At 35.7% G+C, this 18079-nt stretch overlaps 2 protein-coding genes across 3 annotated transcripts in view; one reads left to right on the plus strand and one right to left on the minus strand.

Annotated features, from left to right (window-relative positions):
* The window catches only part of LOC105424854 (uncharacterized), a 27647-nt gene extending 13567 nt beyond the window's left edge, over positions 1-14080 (plus strand). Inside the window, exons 1-3 of one of the 2 annotated variants that reach the window (XM_011635321.3) lie at positions 5876-6020; positions 11570-12082; positions 12500-14080. In XM_011635321.3, the coding sequence (XP_011633623.2) occupies positions 11623-12082; positions 12500-12690 (651 nt within the window). In that variant the 5' untranslated portion in view covers positions 5876-6020; positions 11570-11622 and the 3' untranslated portion in view covers positions 12691-14080. Of the gene's footprint in view, positions 1-5875; positions 6021-11569; positions 12083-12499 lie in introns of those variants that run through there. The other variant, XM_011635320.3, reaches the window with a different exon arrangement.
* Echs1 (Enoyl-CoA hydratase, short chain 1) lies at positions 13467-17985 on the minus strand. Its single transcript, XM_011635318.3, has 7 exons — positions 17825-17985; positions 15761-15967; positions 15507-15631; positions 15197-15401; positions 14690-14809; positions 14530-14597; positions 13467-14441 (listed from the first exon to the last, which is right to left on the minus strand). The coding sequence occupies exons 1-7, from the start codon at positions 17922-17924 to the stop codon at positions 14376-14378; spliced, it is 891 nt and encodes a 296-aa protein (XP_011633620.2). The 5' UTR covers positions 17925-17985; the 3' UTR covers positions 13467-14375.
* Positions 17986-18079: the final 94 nt, after the last annotated feature.

Genomic DNA, 18079 nt, shown 5'->3' on the forward strand with positions numbered 1-18079 from the left:
TATCGCGGTTTGATCGGCGGTTTTCATCTTTTTCGTTATTATGTAGACAGCTCGAATCAGGTTTAATTTGAGAAAGCTGCTGGGGCTCCTGCAGGATTATAAAAGCGTAAATAAATTAGAAAATTGTGCACATTTAAACGCGCTCAGACGTCGTCGTTCGACGGCGGTTGCAATCGACTGATAAGCGTGAAATCTAATGAGCGTGAAGCAGAGTTACGCAAAATGCATCACGGAAACGGTGTCAAGAAGTAATGATAAAAAAGCGGTTTTTACCATTATCGCTAAAAGAGACTTATACTTTTTACTTTTTATTAGTTTTTTTTTACAATTTTGTTATAAATCAACTCAAATAGTTATATTATTTTTCAAATTTCGAAAGAAACGATCGATCGAGGAATAAATAAAAAATGAAAAGTTTGGGAGAGTAATCATCGAAACGATATCGGCTCTTGTATACGCGAGAGGGAAAATGATGAGATTCCACGCGGGTGAGAGCGATCGCGGCCTCTCCCTTTTGTTCTGAGTATAAAAAGAATGGTCTTGTTATGTGTATAGCGGTCTCGTGAGGTTGCTGAGTAAACCGAATCGCGATGCTTAATATCGGGGTCGCGGAGGAAGTTTCAGCAATACGCGTCGCAACGCAAACTCACGACGCGTAATATCCGTCACTCGCGTAATGAAAAGAAAGAAAAAAGAAAAAAAAAAAGGAAAAAGAGTGACGAGAGAATTATCGATGCCTTTCTTAAGTACAAAAAGCAGCGATCTTTTTTAAGGCTTAATTTTACGCTTCATTTTTCCGTACGCTAAAAATTTCCGTTCGCTGCGCGACGTTTGTCGGCAATTCGTAAACGTTTCTTCGTTTCTGCGCTTTCTTGTAAGATAAAATTCGTGTACGTGGAGGAGGTACTTGAAGACTTTTTGGAAAAATACCCGATCATTGTCTATAATTAAATCCGTCTGGTTTGACGCGCGAATCGCGAGGCGAGAGGAACTTGCAACGGCATAACGCGCGCGGCGGCGGCGGCGGCGACGGCGGCGGCGGCAGAGCTTACACTTTTCTCTTACGTAACGTTGATCGGAGTTTCTGCTCGGTGTAGCGTGCACACACAGTAGGCCGCCTCCGGAGAGCAAAATCGACGGACGAGGGGAGGCTCATTGTCTCTCAGGCGCATTCGGTAAACTTATTCTCTTTGTTCGTCGGAGAGCTAGAAGACCGGAATTCGGGACAATCTCCAAATTTCCTTGTTTAATTTTCGCGACACTCTACTAACTTCGATAATAATCGTTAACCTTTCGCTGGCGATTGTTGCACGTGATATTCTCGGCATTTACGGAGGATAACTGTGCGCAACGAAACGTAAATTATATTATCGACTTTATCGAACAGATTCTTTTTTTTCTTATTATTATGTATTATAATAAACGCTATCGTAAGATTACATAAGATTTATATGTTATATAATTATGATATATATATATATATATATATATATATATACAATTTTGGTATATAATATTATGTATTTATACAAATTTAAAAATCTTATAGATTTTATTATGTACCTTATTAATTTAATTGTCAACTTTGTTATTATTGATATTTTATTTTAGTTATTTAAAGATTAGCCTAATAATTTTTACATAAATTTGTACGTAAACATTTGTAAAAAAACATATTGAGGTTTGAACTTACATAATATGTTCTAATTTGTATAAATATTAAACGGAAATTTAATTTCGCATTAATTTAATTTCGCTTAGTTTATACAAACAGCACAAAAGATAATAAGTAACATCCGTCAAAGTATATTATGTGATCGTAGTACTGGAGGAAATGATAATGATTTAATCATGATAATGGTTCCGGATCCCTATCAATTTCCCAAACATAAATGTCAGCATTATCTCCTGAAAACATTATATTACATGAGAGAAAAAAAAGAAATTCTTATATATGAATATATATTTACTTCTACATAGTATTTTAACGTACAACTTTACTTTCAATTTTTATCTTTGGCAGCTATAAAATTTTAATAGAATTTAAAATTTATTTTAAGAAGTACTTTTACTTTAGATTTTACGAGACGTCTAATCACACATCAAATTGCGCGTAAAAGTGTCAAGGAAAAATACAAGAAAAATCCGAGCAAGTCGATCGCCTTGTAACGTCATAATCTTCACGTTTGTTATTCATCTCGCGTATTGTTGCTCGTTATTTCTCTCTTTTTTCTACCGACTTGAGGATAGTACATGCACGCTCGACGAAAGTGACATCATATTCTCCGGACAAAAAGTCAGTTCTCATTGACTCTAATACCGGTTTCTTCCTCGAACAGACCGAAGAAAACCTTCGTCGCGATCGTCGGGTTAGGTCATAACCTTAGGAGAACGGGTTCACACGCATACACATACATATACATGATTTCCTTCTCTCTTTTTTTACTTTTAGTAAAAGATGGATGAGCGCCATCGTCTTTCCGATATACCTGGCAGAGAAATGCCGCTTTCATAAATCACCTGCGTAATTAGCCTAATTATTATGTATCTCGCAAACGCAAATTAAGTCCCGTGACTTATATCCATCACTTTTTGACCCAGAAACGCTACTTTACAAATTCGGAGATGATTCTCTACGAGGAATTAATTTATTTTACGTTAATCGTTTACGTGATTCGGGAATAGGGGATTTTATAGAATATGCTCCAATGAGCGTGAATTGGTTTCTTTTTTATAACCGTTTCTTTAATCATTTTACAGCGAGCCGTTCCTTAAAATCCTCTTTCTCTGTATCCACTACAACTACTACTACTCTGCTTCTTCTTTTCGCCACGAGACGGGCGGGAAGGGCTCTCACCTTTCACCCGAAGTAACTGTACAAAGTAGAAAAGTTAGGGAACGACTACAGTACACCGATAGAAGCGAACAGCTGCTGGCCGTTGTAATCTACCACGGTTCGATTACATGTCAACGACAGCGAGTGTGGAATAACTGATAACGCTAATAACGGCATCGTAATAAATGCACGACTTGTAACCAAGAAGAAACAGCACCGCGACTCCTGTAATTAATTGCACACTGTTAGAATTAGTAAATGATCTCCCAGTCATTCGCTTTAGATATTATTTTATCCTCAAGATAAATTTGTCAGAAATTGCAAAATTATTCTCCTTGTGATTATTTGATCAATTTCTATTACATTTTCTCGAAAAAAAAAAAACTATCTTTAATTTTTATTTTTTTCAATTATTAAATTTCATGAAATATGGTTAATTAATTAATTTAAGGTCCAGTTACAACGTTATTTTGGCTTAAACATCTGTCTTTATTTATTTTTTTTTTTTTTAATAAATAAAGATTTAAGTTCTCTTAAAGTTCATATATAATATTGTGCAATCGAATCTAAATCACTAAAATATTTATTTTTTTAAATTTTAAGAGGTTGTGTTATTAATTAAGAAAAGAAATTTAGCATAAAGAGTTTGTATTATATTTTATATCAATAATCGGCACGTCAGTTGTACAGATTCTGATGATTTTTTAATTGTAATTAATACGACTGCCCGTTTTGTAGCAATATCGAAATAGACATTCAAGACATTCAATGACATAATGAGAAAGAAATCGCGGCACAATAAGACACAATGAGAATCCTAATGAGCTTGTTGGAGCAGAAATGTAATGAGAAAATGTTATTAACCTTCACCAACCGAGCAATTATCGTTGTTTGTGAATTATAAATTATTAATTATCTTCGATCCATCTAATGGAGATTCATTTACTAAAGTTACTTAAAAATATTTAAGATTAATGAAAATTACATAACTATAGAAAATAGAGTGAAGTTCCGTCGAATTTTCGCTGAGGCAAAAGCGACCTCAAATTAAAGAGAGAACAATTTGCACAACGTTTGGCAATCGTTTGCCCTACATATTACAGGAACAAGATTATTAGCGATATTTTTTTTCCTCCGCAAATTACATATTCTTACGAAACCTCCCTGCCTATCGAACGGATCGTTAGTTTTGAACATCGTGAAATCGATGCGTACAGAAATCTCGGACGATCTGAAATCTCGAACGTTATGTATCATCCTTCGGACGAACGTTCGAGGGGAATGACAATTCGCGGGAAGAAGGAAAAGATTTACGTAAGAAAGAGCGATTCGCTGCTTTCGTTTGTTCTGAAAGGTGCGCGTCTTAGCCATTCACCGCGGAAGCGAATCCGCCTGGAAATCCAACTTCTCGAGCGCGACCGTCTAGCTGTATCGAAAAACCACCGAGGAACATATGCGAGAGATCGTGGAAACACTGATAAGGATCCAAGCACGCGATCCGCACGATCGAGACAACGAAACGAGTCTGACTTTTTCCTTTTTGCAGGAACGCGCTCGCGAGATCAAGAGCCGCGTCTTCGTTCACACACGTCAAATTTAATCGAATGATTTATTTATCACCGCGAGATTTAGCACGACAACAGCGATTTTCTCGCGAGAGTAAGCGCTTTGCTTTAACGCGTTCGATTGCACGAAATAATAATTTTTTTTCTTTTTAATTTTGTGAAGAGAAATCAGTCAAAGGAATCATCATGTCGAAATTCCAGTCTTCCAGCGAGAGTTCGAAGCGAGACTCCACAATTGAGTCTGCAATGTCATTGTTTTAATATTCGCACTTTTTTTCGTTTTTTTCGTTTTTTTTTTTCTTTTTTCTTTCTTCAGTTCATTTGATTCGTGTCACAAACTTCTGCGGGTAAGTTCGCGTGAGAAATCCAGCCGCAGCTGGTAAGAATCGAACGCCTCGCTTTTCTTTTTTTCGGCTCGGTAATCCAGTGATGCGTGACCTTTCTCACACGAGAAGGCCCATTTTGCCTTGGCTCGCGTCTTGATTACCGCAGACCCGATGCACCCAGATCGTGGAAACTGCGACTGTGATAAGATCAGCGGTGCCGGTGTCGGTGCCGGTGTCGGTGCCGGCGCCGGTTGCGTGCAATTTGCGCGTCCGGTGCAAAGACGCGCGTTTTATTACCTTTGTCTTTCGCATCCGCGTTTCGCCCCCGCGGCTAATCGTGGCGTATCGAGCGCGTCAAGATGAAAGCCTGTTAACCTGATTAACATAGAAAGGAAGATTTGCATGCGTACAATGTGAGTTACGAGAAGCAGCTCCGGTGATACCATCTCTTACAACGTACCTGACTCACTGGGTCAAGATTTTCCTTGTTTTTAACTCTTTCCGGCATCGCGTTAACAAAGAAGTGATATGTAATACTTTATGTATGATATTCGTGAATGGTACGAGATTAACATTTGTATACGTACGTTTTAATAATTAAAATATGTATATAATATGACAATAATAACGCTGATCAATTAATCCCACGTGAAATTAAATGATATTAATTTTTTCTTTTTAAACAATGGTATAATTTTAAACTAATTTTTACTATCTGAAAGTTACCTGATCTTATAGAAGTCTTAGAAAAGCACACTTCTAATCATTGCAAATAAGATTTAATTTATTTAACCTCCGTGGCCTTATTGATTAATTTACATTATCGACAATTTGTATTGTTAGGAAATATTATTTTTATACTTCATCTCTTTCGTTTATTATCGCACACGAATATAGAAAATTGTAGCATGTTCCATGACTCATCGTCTCTGGTTCTTCGTGCGAGCATGTCGCGATCGAGGCACAAGAGCGTGGGTGCATCGCGAATAAGCGAGTCGGGAAAGGACCTTTCGATGATCAAAGTGAAAGTCGCGGATCGGTGCGACTCAGCTCGGCTCGGCGCGGCGACGCGACGCGTTCAGTCTCGTCGCGGTGAGCGTTCTCGCAGCAAGCGAGAACTCGTGTCGAATTCCTCGTTCCGATCTGCGGTTACTAATCGAGCCTTGAACATTGCCGACGATGCAACCTTTTTGTGGGTAAAATATGTGCGGAAATCGGATGCGATGTGTAAAGTGTTTGTGAGACTCTTGGATTAAAGCGCACCCCGACTGGCTTGGATTGTTTGATTAAAAGGTGCGAAAAGTTGATGCTGAGAAAAGCTCATTTATCACATCAGAAATGATTGATAATTTAGTTTGACGAGTGCTCTTGCATTAAAGTCATGAGTAATTTAATTTATAATTTACTTTTGAATATCTGGAATTTATTTCTACTTTATAAAAATTTCAGCGTGTTCCTTGAGAATTGTAAACTGAGGAGAAAGAGAGAGAGAGCGAGAGAGAGAGAGAGAGAGAGAGAGAGAGAGAGAGAGAGATTAAATCAGAAAACACTAAATTTAAAAATAAAGATTTGTTTGTCAATTTAATTTTAGTGACGTAATTAGATGACGAAATCATATATAATGTGCGATTAACTTTTTGCTAAGAAGAAACTGATTCAAAATTTTATTTTTTATTTTTTTATTCTATGTGCAAGACAAATGCACATATTTTCTTTTTATTCAGCTAATATATCGTATTGTGATACAAAGTCGTCTGAGAAATTACTTTACTTTTTTTAAACTTGCTGCACAGTTTATTCTGTGCTATTCTGTGCAAAACGATCGATTGCTCTTCAAGAACGTTTACTGCTCAGTATAGTATTCTGTCACTATAGTATTCTGTATATCTTTCATGTCTTATATACACGTACGTACATAGCTCATTATTAATTACCACATTATCTAACAATGCAGCAGGAACATCGTAATTATTAATAGTTACGCATATTGTCCAAGCATTTTTCATTCAAATTCGTATTCGATTATCACAATTTTTTGATCTTGAGACATTTTATCTACGTAACAGTTATATATATTATTTATAAGAATATTTTGTGTATTACACATGACGATTTAAATAATATTTACAAAATAATATTTGTAAGAAAAGAAAAAATAGTATAGTTGAAATTTGAAATTGTAAATTGTATACTATTTTTAATTTTCATCTTACAAATATTATTTTGTAAATATTTCAAATAAATTTCAACATCGAAGAAGAGTATCAAATATTTCTTTAAGAAAGTCTTTATAATAATGGCAATAATCTCCCGTTATATACAACAACGTCTGTTTAAACAGTTAACTAGAAATTGAAAAAGAGTTAAAGTGGCAGAAAAAGATGAGACATTGCTTACGATCGAAGTTTCCGCAAATTATAGATTGAGGAGATCGCCACCGACGGCGTCGAGGATAACAGTTATCCTGCATTCTCTGGTCGTTAATTTCTCGCTCGGAACGACCGAACGTTCCGGTTATGAATTCGTAACGAAATGCTGTCAATCGTATGACGATGCGACACGAAAATTCATAGTCGCGAGTAGTGTCGGACGAGTAGTAAGACCGGTCACACTAGTCATCTTCCGTTGTCGTGAGGTGATTTAATTAGTTGCGCTAAATCGCAAACGGTGTCTTTTCGGCAACCGAATCATGAATCTTGGCGATAAAATACCGTGATTGATATTTATTATTGTGACAAAACTTTCGGTTGACGTTGCGTGAATATTCAAAGGCATAAGGCATCAATATCTTCTCGAATGCTTATCCAGATATATCTTCCTTTGTAGTAATTAATATGAAATTGTTGAATCAGCATAAGATTGTTCGAAGATGGAAGATGAAGAGTTTTAGTTGGACGGGTTGAGTTAGGTCTGTAAAAATCTGTCTGATCGCTCTGAGGATATTATTCTCTCGTGAAAGGCTTAACCTCGGGCTCTTGTGTGCACGCGATAACAGAGATATTATCTGGCTTTTGCTTTGAATATGTGTATTTGTAGTCGTTCGTGCGAACTTATCGAAGACACGCTGGAAAAGTTATTACTCGAGCCTCTGAGCGATCAAGAGCTGAATAAAGACAAAAAAATTGGTCGTGTTGTTTCAACGAAATTAAATATACATATCATTTTTTTTATCAAAAAAGATTTTTTTTAATAGTTCAATATTACAATAATATATCCTGAAAATTTTGAAAAGAATTGATCGTATAGTTTTTTTCAAAAATCAAAATTCGAAAGAATCACGTAATTTTTAACGCGTTACATGAGGTTAAATTAAACCCCCCCTCCCCCCTTTAAATTTGAAATGAAGAAATGGAGCTTGAGTTAGAATAAAACTTTTTTTTTATTTCTCTGATTAATTTTTAGATTTATAACGCGATCGGATATCTCGCGGCTCGTCACGTGAATTCCTGATTTTACGAACGGCCGCCGCGTTTTCAGGTCAATACGCTCGTAGGATGCGCGATGCGGGAAATATTGATGCACGCGGCGCGTCGTAGAGAACGCGAATCGATACACGGCCCGTTCTCCACATTCTGCCCGCTCTTCGGCTCGCTTCGGTCTACCATGCGTGAAGGCACTGCGGGCCTTACGGTACATCGTAGCCGTCACTGCGTACTATGGGCACCATGCCTAGCCCCGTGAACGTACGGGAGGTTGTTGTACCGACGAAATCTCTCGTCCGCCAGAATAATCTCTGAAACAGTTGCCACATTTTTTTCTGGATATTTTAATATCCTTGTCGAATGCTCCATTAAGTTGCTTGTTAATTCACAGAGACACACTCAGATAAATTGAATCAATAAATTGAACTCACGAGTAGAGAATTGTGACGTTTGGAGAATTATTATTTTCAACACTTATTTTTCATGGACATTAAAATTCAATTACTTTTGCAATTTTAGAAAGAGCGAAAAAAAATTTAGGATGTCAACGAATGAGAAACTTATCTATAAATAATCTTAAATTCTTTCTACTTTTGAAACGAATATTATATACCGATGATTATATACACGTTGCCACGTGTTCTCTGTAACCTCATGTGACATTTGATCTCAATCCTTGTAGGTATAAATTTTAAAACAGCGTGTGTTTGAAAATAAAAATTCATAATCGTTCATAATCGACCGAGGTGTCCGATTTTAGCTGGTTAACTTCAGCCACCATTATTTTCTCGGCTGGTTTGTCTGAAAAGTCATAGCCAGAAATAACCAGAATCAGAACAACAAGTATTTCTGCTACAAAGTTAGAGAAGTGGATTGCGCTCGAATCCTTGGATTGTATTTACTAGGCTAGTTGGATCCGCCAGAACGGCCGGCCGAACGTAACGCTCATATATACATCGTTAGATAACAGAGCCAACGCGAAGGGAACGTGAAAGGTCTCTGGTTCACGGCGTGGCGACCGGTATCTCGCCGTATCGTTTCGTCGTGGCGAGTCGGTTCTGGTTGCCAAGCAGTGACGGCGGTGGCGGCGACTGCTATCCAGGTGAAGCGAGAGAGAGAGAGAGAGAGAGAGAGAGAGAGAGAGAGAGAGAGAGGATTGTGTTCCTCGTTTCCTCGTTACCCAACCATCTCGATTGTGGTCGCATACAACGATTACAGTGGCGGCGAATACGTGTTATGAGGGATACACGTGCGATGCATCCGCGACTCGTTCCTCGTTTCCTCGCGCACGAATTTTGCGAATTTTCTCTCAGTTTCACTTAAAAATCAATTGGCTTGAATCAATTGGTTCTTTAGCATCATAACTTTTGCAGGATCGACATCTTCAACGCTTTATTTTTCGTTAAATATAAATGGTTAAGCTTTATTTAATTGAATAATATTAAATTAAGTAAAAAGTAAAAATTCATATCATTCATGCACATATTTCATATCATTCATGAAGACGTGAAATAAGAAGCATTTCATTTAATTTTTAATCAACTGTTTTCGAGATTCAGTAATTGGCTTGAAATATTTCGGCGCGATGTTTTCTTCTACTTTATTCGAAACGCTTGAAATATTTTTTGCGAATCGAATCGCTCATCTTCGCAATCTGCTTTGTTATCCTGTCACGATCCCTAATCTCCTAATTGCTGTCTATGTTATATTCGGAAATGAGAGAAATCATTATACAGTTGATATACTAATAATCTCGAAAACAAATGATAAGAGCAATTAAGCGAATATCGTATAAACATCGGAACATCGGAAAAATGCACGTTCACACGCATAATTTCTCAAGATGCAAGGCGAGATCCGCGAACGACTCATGATATGACTTATGTGCAACGCGAAAAATTATGATAGTGACATCGATTTTAATCTAGTGCTTTGACACGAATATTAAAGAAGAAGCGTCATTCGTCTCACTGATGAATCACGATGAACGCGAGCTTATTTGTGAAGTGCATTAAATTTCCTCACTTTCTGTTCTGATTAATCGACATTCCAATTCAATTATTTTGGTAATGTTTAACGGAAGATTATGTCCGATAATTCTGATAACTCTTTATCTTACGTCTGGATTCGCGGCGCAATCGAACTTTCGTAGATAATATTAAATGTCCCTTCACCGACTTAGAATTTCCACTTCGGGTATTCCTTGCAGAATCGGAGGATTTTCGATCGCTCGAAAACAGGATCTCGTTTACGGCCCGTGAATCACATGTCGCGGCTGACTGATTCACAATGCATGATCCCGGTCGCAGATATCCGGACGGTTCTTTTTTTTCCAGCAAACGAGTTCCCGTCGCAAACCGGAAAACGCAGCACGCGCCGACGTGTTGGTCCACACCGTTGGTTACGACGGAAAACTGGAGAACGGCCGATCGAGTGGCCGGTCGAAGATAAATCAGCACCGCCTCGCGCACGCTTATTGCGAAATAATATATAAAGTAGTGCAAGCTGCATATATACGTCGGTGTTTGCGTAAAGCAGCCGCGACGTTTAAATCATCGTGTTGATTAGAGCGTAATCCATATGGGAGAGATGACCAGACTTTTGTGCACCCACGCTCGTGGTATCGTCAATTCGTGAGCTTTTGATCCGCGTCAGCTTTGGAGATTTCGTCGCGAGATTGGGAAAGAAACAAGCTGCAGCTTGTATTACAGCTATTGATGATTGCGTAAATGATTTTACGAAACGGCACACCTCCTAATCTTTATTTTTATCCAATTAATTATATTCGGATTATATACAGACACTGATGTTAAGAGATAAAAAACACTTTTTTATACATAATATTTATAGCAATGTTAAGCAAAATTTGCATTGGGTCCAAGATGTAAATTGTTGTTTCTTCTGCACTTTTCTTTTTTTCATAAAAGTTCAGGAAATAAATATATATGTATGTCATTTTAAACACAGTACGATGTAAAAATTCTCGATAACGTTAAAGGTGCATGTGCTCAGCGTATACGCGAGGATACGATCGCGATCAAGTCCTAGTGGCTGCTGTATAATATGCTCGACGTACAGCTGTTATAAATAAAACCGAAAAACCTTCTCGTAGTGGAAGATGGAAGAAGGAAAACGTGGGCGCGTGATCCCGCGATCCTCGATATCAATCGTGGGGATCGGCCGCGCTCGCGTGCGAACGAACGAACGTGAGCGAACTCTCGATCGCGTGAACTTTATTATTTCGATAAACGATATTTCCTTGCCCGCTTCTTCCGTAGACTATCACCATCTCTATCGCTATCACATCGAAGTTGCGAAGTTTCGCTGTCACTTTTTTCCGCGATACATTCGCCCGATAGATCCTTTAACTTATTCAATCTTAAAGTGATTTGCCAAGAGCGCCTTTAAATTTTTTTTCAGAGAAAATCATCTTGAGGGTTATTCTTCGTTTACACGATTAACAACAAATCGCCATGGCGAGACAACAGACCGTGGACCGAAATATCCCTCATCTGCGGGACATTTTCGGCTTCGGCAGCAAATGGGAGACCCGCGGCCAAGCCGAGGAGAAGGCGCCCGGCCATGACAGTGCCGTGTCGATAGGCTCCACGTCGGGCGAGGAGGAGAGCCCGAAAAACAGTAAAAAGAAGAAGTCACGTCGCCGCGACAACAGCAAGACGCTGACGGAGAGCGACGTGAAGCATCTGGAACGACATCTTTCCATGAAAAAAACTATACGTAAGAAGATCATGCGCGATCTGCAACAAGCTTTCGTCGAGGACCCGAACGAGTTCCGCGTGGACGACATACCGCCAGAACAGCTCAAGGCAGAAATCAATATCCAGAGTTTGAGTTTCGGCACGCCGTCCCAGAAGCAGGGACGCACGCGTGGCAATGCTGAGAGCACGTTCCTCGACATGCTGCGTGGTGGTGGTAAGAGATCACTTGTTACTTTTCCCAAAATTAATTCAATTTTGACTTCTACTTTTTTGATAATGATGTTTTTTAAAATACTTAGGAAATTCTCGTTTACTTCCAGTTATTTCAAAATCTTTTCAAGATGTAACAAGTTAGAAGATAATTTATTTAAATCCATTAAAGTCACAAAACAGCTAACTTTCTATTTAAATACTATTAAAATTTACATATTTCCTTAAAAAAAGAAAAGTTACGATATTCCTTGGAGAAGAAATTATAATAAAGATTTCGTAACTTTTCGATATAATATTAATTAACATAAGAGCAGATTAAATTCAGAAAAATGTTTGCAAAATAAAATCTATATTATACTATGAACTCTGGCAAAAATGAAGATACTCTGGTTTATGTAAAACGTAAACTCGATTGCAGGTTTAGAAAAAAATGGGACGGATGGTGATAGGGATTCAGGACATGGTGGATCACCGATCAGAGAAGCGTCCAGCGCTCAAGATACAGACGACGAGTCCAGCTACGCGTACGAAGCGCCCACCGCGACGCCCACGAAGAAGAGTGGTAACTTCTGGAGACGCTTCACCATGAAGAATCGCAATAAACGATAAATCCACGGAAGGAACTCCAGCGTGAAGAAAAAATACCGATACTTTATGTTCTCCGTCATCTCAATAATTTTTACCAGCGTCATTAACGAGGCAGAGCTTGTAACTGTGATATACATAAAAACCAATTCATCTTCACCTCTTCCTCTCCCCCGAGACGATTAATCCGTCGAATTTTAAGAGGTTCCCGAAATTCGATCCGCGCGCAAAATCGAGGACCAAGAGATCAAATGTACAAATTTCGGACCAGCATTTTTATCGTTTGCTATCACGACATATCAAAGACATTATTTACCTTGAAAGGTAAACTACGTATCTTTCTTCAATTAATCAAATAAGGAAAATGTGAATAAAAAAAGAACATAATTCGATTCATAAAATTGCGTGATATACTTTTTATTTCAAGAGAGGAAAATCTTAATACTTTGCAGTCAAAACTCTCGATTCTGTAACGCTGCTAGACATTTATACTAGCAATAGTATTGAAACAAAGAAATAATAATTTTAGCTGCATTTTTCATATTTAAAACAAAATGAGTATATCTACATTTTAAAAAAGAAAAGAAAAAGAGGAAAGTAGGACGAGTAGGTCTATTTAGATATCATTTGAACAATTCCTTGTACATATATTCTTTCGAAATATAGGAGGAACTTCTTAAAACTTCTCGACTTGGAATGTAACCATTGATGTGTCCAGTAACTCCCATTTTTTGACACGTACTTAAACGAAACGTAAAAAATAAGAACGGAAATAGCGAAACACGAATACATGCATAGTATTTAAGGATAGTTAGTTTAATTTCTTTTAACATAAGAATACAAAGCAGAGACAGTTGTGGGTGATCTATAATAAGCAAAAAAGAGATGCGCACGTTGTCCGATTATTAGCTAGTCAACGACGCTAAGACGTAGACCCAGATTGATCTTTTTATTGGCAAAAATCGAATTTGATATCACTGTTTTGTAACGAATTTGAAAGTGAAATATTTTTTAACCAGTTCTTACTATTGTAAGTTGAGAAAATTCACAATCTCAAGATTATTAAGAAACATGCACGAATAAGGAACTTACCGGATTACGTCGTTTAAGAGTGATGCATTGCATTATTCGTTATGCACTTTAACTTAAGCTATGTTGATGTTTAACGAAATCCTGTTGTTCCTACCGTTTTTCGAAGTATCTCGCTAGTATTATAAACATTGTCGATCGCGCCGTCGAAAACGATTCACATATTCTCATCTAATCTCCACTTTCTACTATGGTAATAATAATAGTTATTATTATTATTCCTTTTAATACTAAATGCAACGCTATATATTAGCTTTAAATGTATCATACTCGAAATCCATGTAAGGGCAGTAATACTCGAATAAAAGTTTTATTTGGATGGCTACGCCTGATTCTCTTGCATCACTCCTTGCATCGTTTTTTGTAAAAATTTATTGCAGCATGTATAATATTGCAACAAATATAACAAGTAATATCTCATATCAAACCCTTTAACTGACGAGCATTATGTAAACAATTTCTTTATGTATTTTCTTTTCTTTATGTAGAGCTTTATCGCACTACATCAGTGAAAAAGAAGATATAGAATAAGAATTTACTTTATAAAAATGCGGTATAAAAATATTTTTAAAAATATTTATGATCTTTTTTTTTATATCCCAAGTAAGAATAGCTGAAATTTACTCATTTTTATAGTTTGGCGGACGTTTTTCCAAAAAAGCTGTCATTCCTTCCTTTCTATCCGTCTAGAAAAATCAAATTTTAATTTATTAATAAATTTATTCTTTTCACTAATCATTTAGATTTTTGAAGGATTACAGAAGGATTTCTCACCAGAGAGAATGTACTGTGGAACATTCTCTTTTCAAACTGAAGCCCCTGTTGCAATGTGGTTTCGTATGCTAAAATTAAGCGTAATTAAATATACACGTTCTATCACAAATTTAAATTTACATTATTTAAATAATTCCTTAAATAATTTTTGATTATATACCGGCATTAACAGCTTCCTTGGCAATTGCAACGACTATTTGTGAATGTGACGCGATCTTTTCGCCCAATTTCACTGCTTCTTCGAGAACTTTGTCAGCTGGAAAGACCTTACTGACCAAACCTAAACAGGTAAAATAAAAAAAGTTTTAATTATAAGAAAAATATGAAGAAACTTGATTTATTTCACAAATTAACTTATAAATTCTATTAATATACCACAGATAAGTAAACGTGCACACACAATTTATTTTATTTTTTATTTATTTATATTAATTAGTTTATTTTTTACGTGCAATTCTTTCTTCATTTTAAATAAATATTATTAAGAAAATATTAAGATTAAAATGAAGAATCGCACGTAAAAAACAAACTAATTAATAAACAAATAAAAAATAAAATAAACTGTATGTAATATATTGATAGAATTTATAAATAAATTTGTGAAATAAATCAAGTTTCTTTCGATTATGATAAATTTGTCAAGTCTAATCTTTTTTAATATACATACCACTTTTCTCAGCTTCTTCCGCGGTAATCATATTGCCGGTGAGCACCATTTCCATAGCCTTACTCTTGCCGATGATCCTAGGTAGCCTTTGAGTACCACCTGCTCCAGGAATCGTACCGATAGCAATTTCTGGTTGACCAAACTTGGCTTTGTCGCCGGCATAAATAATATCACACATCATCGCGAGCTCGTTTCCTCCACCCAACTGAAAGTTTGAAACATATGTCATCGAAAGATTTGTCGTTGTTTGTCGTTATGTTATTTCTTTCCTGATACTAATATTCTGCCAAAAACAATCTGTATTACTTACAGCATAACCATTTACAGCAGCGATTAAAGGTTTTCTGCTTCTGGCAACTCCGTTCCAGTTAGCTATAAAGTTTTCCTTTAGATTCTTTGCGAATGACTTGTCCTTCATTTCCCTGATGTCAGCACCTATGAGAATAATATATATTTTTCTGTTATAATAAAAATATTGAAAATAATGTTCTAATAGTCTAATCTTCTGGTAGAGATTAAATAAATGTGATATAGAATTGTGATATAAAATAAATTTGACATTACCAGCAGCGAATGCCTTTTCATTTCCAGTAATGACGATAGCGGCGATAGATGAATCCGAGTCGAAATGATCCAAAGCATGATTTACTTCGTTCATTAACTGAGCACACAGAGCATTTAGGGCTTTTGGCCTATTCAAAGTAATGATGCCAATATTTTTCTTTTCGCCCACAGTTTCAGTTTTAATAAATTCATAATTTCCAGTTTGGCCTGTGTGAATCAAATCAGAGAACAGATTTTTTTGTAAAAAAGAAAACGAAAAAGATGATTACATAAAAATCAATCGATCATAATAATTTTAGTAATTCTATTTTTTATAATTGTAATAAATTGAAAAAAGGTAAATATAGATGATTTTAAATATTATTTATTAGTTGCAAAAAATATATTTAGAGAATAAATATAAAGTGTTTAGAAGTTATGAATTTCTATACTCTCTTTATTAATTAACATAAATATGGCTCGGCCCACGATCAGTTCCTGAAATAGCAACACGAAAACACGAGGAGCAAATAAAATTATTGCTGAAGATTATGTAGCATATTTAGAATATGATGAAGTTTTCGATTTCTAATTGTGATAAAGTTTCAACTAGTTTCTATGACAAAACAATATTAATTATAACTAAATGTAATCAAAATACAATTATTAGAATTATAATATAAAAAGTTAATTTTTCACATCATTTTTTTCTTATGATTAATACACAATGAAAAACATCATTATATGATTATATTTTGCGAAAAAGAAAAATGTAATATTTTTCATATATATTAATTATATGCACTGTAATATGTTATGTACATTAAAATTGACATTAAAGCGAAGTAACAGTGTAGATTCAATAAAATACTCTTACTTTGTTTTAGAATTGTTTTACAACTATTTATCAGATATTTAAAGATTTTGTCACATATTTACAACATTTTTTTGTATGCAGCCAAATACTTAATCGGGAACGATTCTCATCGTAAAAATAATCGTAGGAATAAATAAGCGTTCGAGGCTACGAATAATAAGGTCTGATCTAATGCCATGTACAAGATGTCTCAAACGAACGGATATTCTTTTAATATCTTAAATCTTAAATGTTTTAAATCTTTTTTTGTAGGGAATTAAAATTTTCAGAGAATTTTCTTAACAGAAATTACTTCTTTATTACTTCGGTAATAAAGTGCATCCTTTATTTGTTTTAGATAAGCAAATATTTTCTTATGCGAATTGAAGTTGAAGTTAGAAAACATGTCGATATTAAATGTGAAATTATAAGCTCAGTATGAATTTGTGTCTACATATATAAATATTATATTACGGTACACAAATAAAGAAATTTGTTCTATAATTTTTATACGTAATTCCTTCAAAAATTCGTATAAGACAAAATTTGAAAAATATTTCAAAATTTCACTTTTCAAATTTCAGAATTTTGATTGAAAAATATTAGAAATAGTTTTTCGCGTTTGAAATTATTCGTTTGAGAGAGGAGAATGAAATAATATTGGCGTATTTAATCTCTATTAACCCTGAACGTTGCGCATTATGGATTCGAATGAAGAATCGTCTTTTGACTGTGCGAGATATCGTTCCACATTTCAAAATCAAAATGCGAAATTCATAAATATATATGCATCCATAATGTTTTTTTCTTCTTAACAGATACATAAACATGCGCTCAAGATGACTCGTAGCATTTTAAAGCAATTTGAAGCACTTGGGCGTTTCGTGACGTAATCAATCGTTATCAATATCGCCTATACATATGGTTAAATTGTTTTTCTCTTAAAAGTCTGCGATATTGATTATGAATATACATACAAATTACACGTATAATATTACAAAAATATAATAAAAAATTTATTTTGGCATAACAATTGAGATTAATCTATGATACGCAAACAAATCCTTTTTTTTTTTCTCTGTTTGGACTAACGAAAACAAGTTCTCCGATCGGCAATACAAGCAATTATATCGGGTGTCCCACAAAACGATATTGTGATCGAGCCGGCACTAATAATGAACAACGCCACTGGAAAGGAATTAGTATTCACAGTGTGCTTAGATACTTACAAGAATAGTACCTGATGGCGGGCGCGATAAACTGCTGCGGTTTTCGGGCCGCATGCGATACACGCGAGAATAAAATCTGCGACATACGACTAGCAGACATGTTGATCACCTAAATGCCCGTGGAAGTGTCGTGATGTCAGTTCATTTCATGTATGGCCGATGATATCACGCAATTCTGCCAACACCCATCGTAGAAATATTACTGACTCCTTTCTTTGAAATAGGACTAGAAATATCTAGAAATTAAAAAAATTC

This window comes from Pogonomyrmex barbatus, unplaced genomic scaffold, assembly GCF_055798465.1.
Source record: "Pogonomyrmex barbatus isolate J1 unplaced genomic scaffold, ASM5579846v1 scaffold14, whole genome shotgun sequence".
NCBI lineage: Eukaryota > Metazoa > Arthropoda > Insecta > Hymenoptera > Formicidae > Pogonomyrmex > Pogonomyrmex barbatus.

Bases quoted from the DNA above. Each gene is read 5' to 3' on its own strand.
- Echs1 (XM_011635318.3), bottom strand. From the start codon at position 17,924: ATGTCTGCTAGTCGTATGTCGCAGATTTTATTCTCGCGTGTATCGCAT. The intron at 15,402-15,506 runs GTAAGTAATACA...TCAAACTTTCAG, and splicing joins CTGCTGTAAATGGTTATGCT to TTGGGTGGAGGAAACGAGCT. The intron at 14,598-14,689 runs GTATATAATCAA...GCTTAATTTTAG, and splicing joins CAAGGAAGCTGTTAATGCCG to CATACGAAACCACATTGCAA.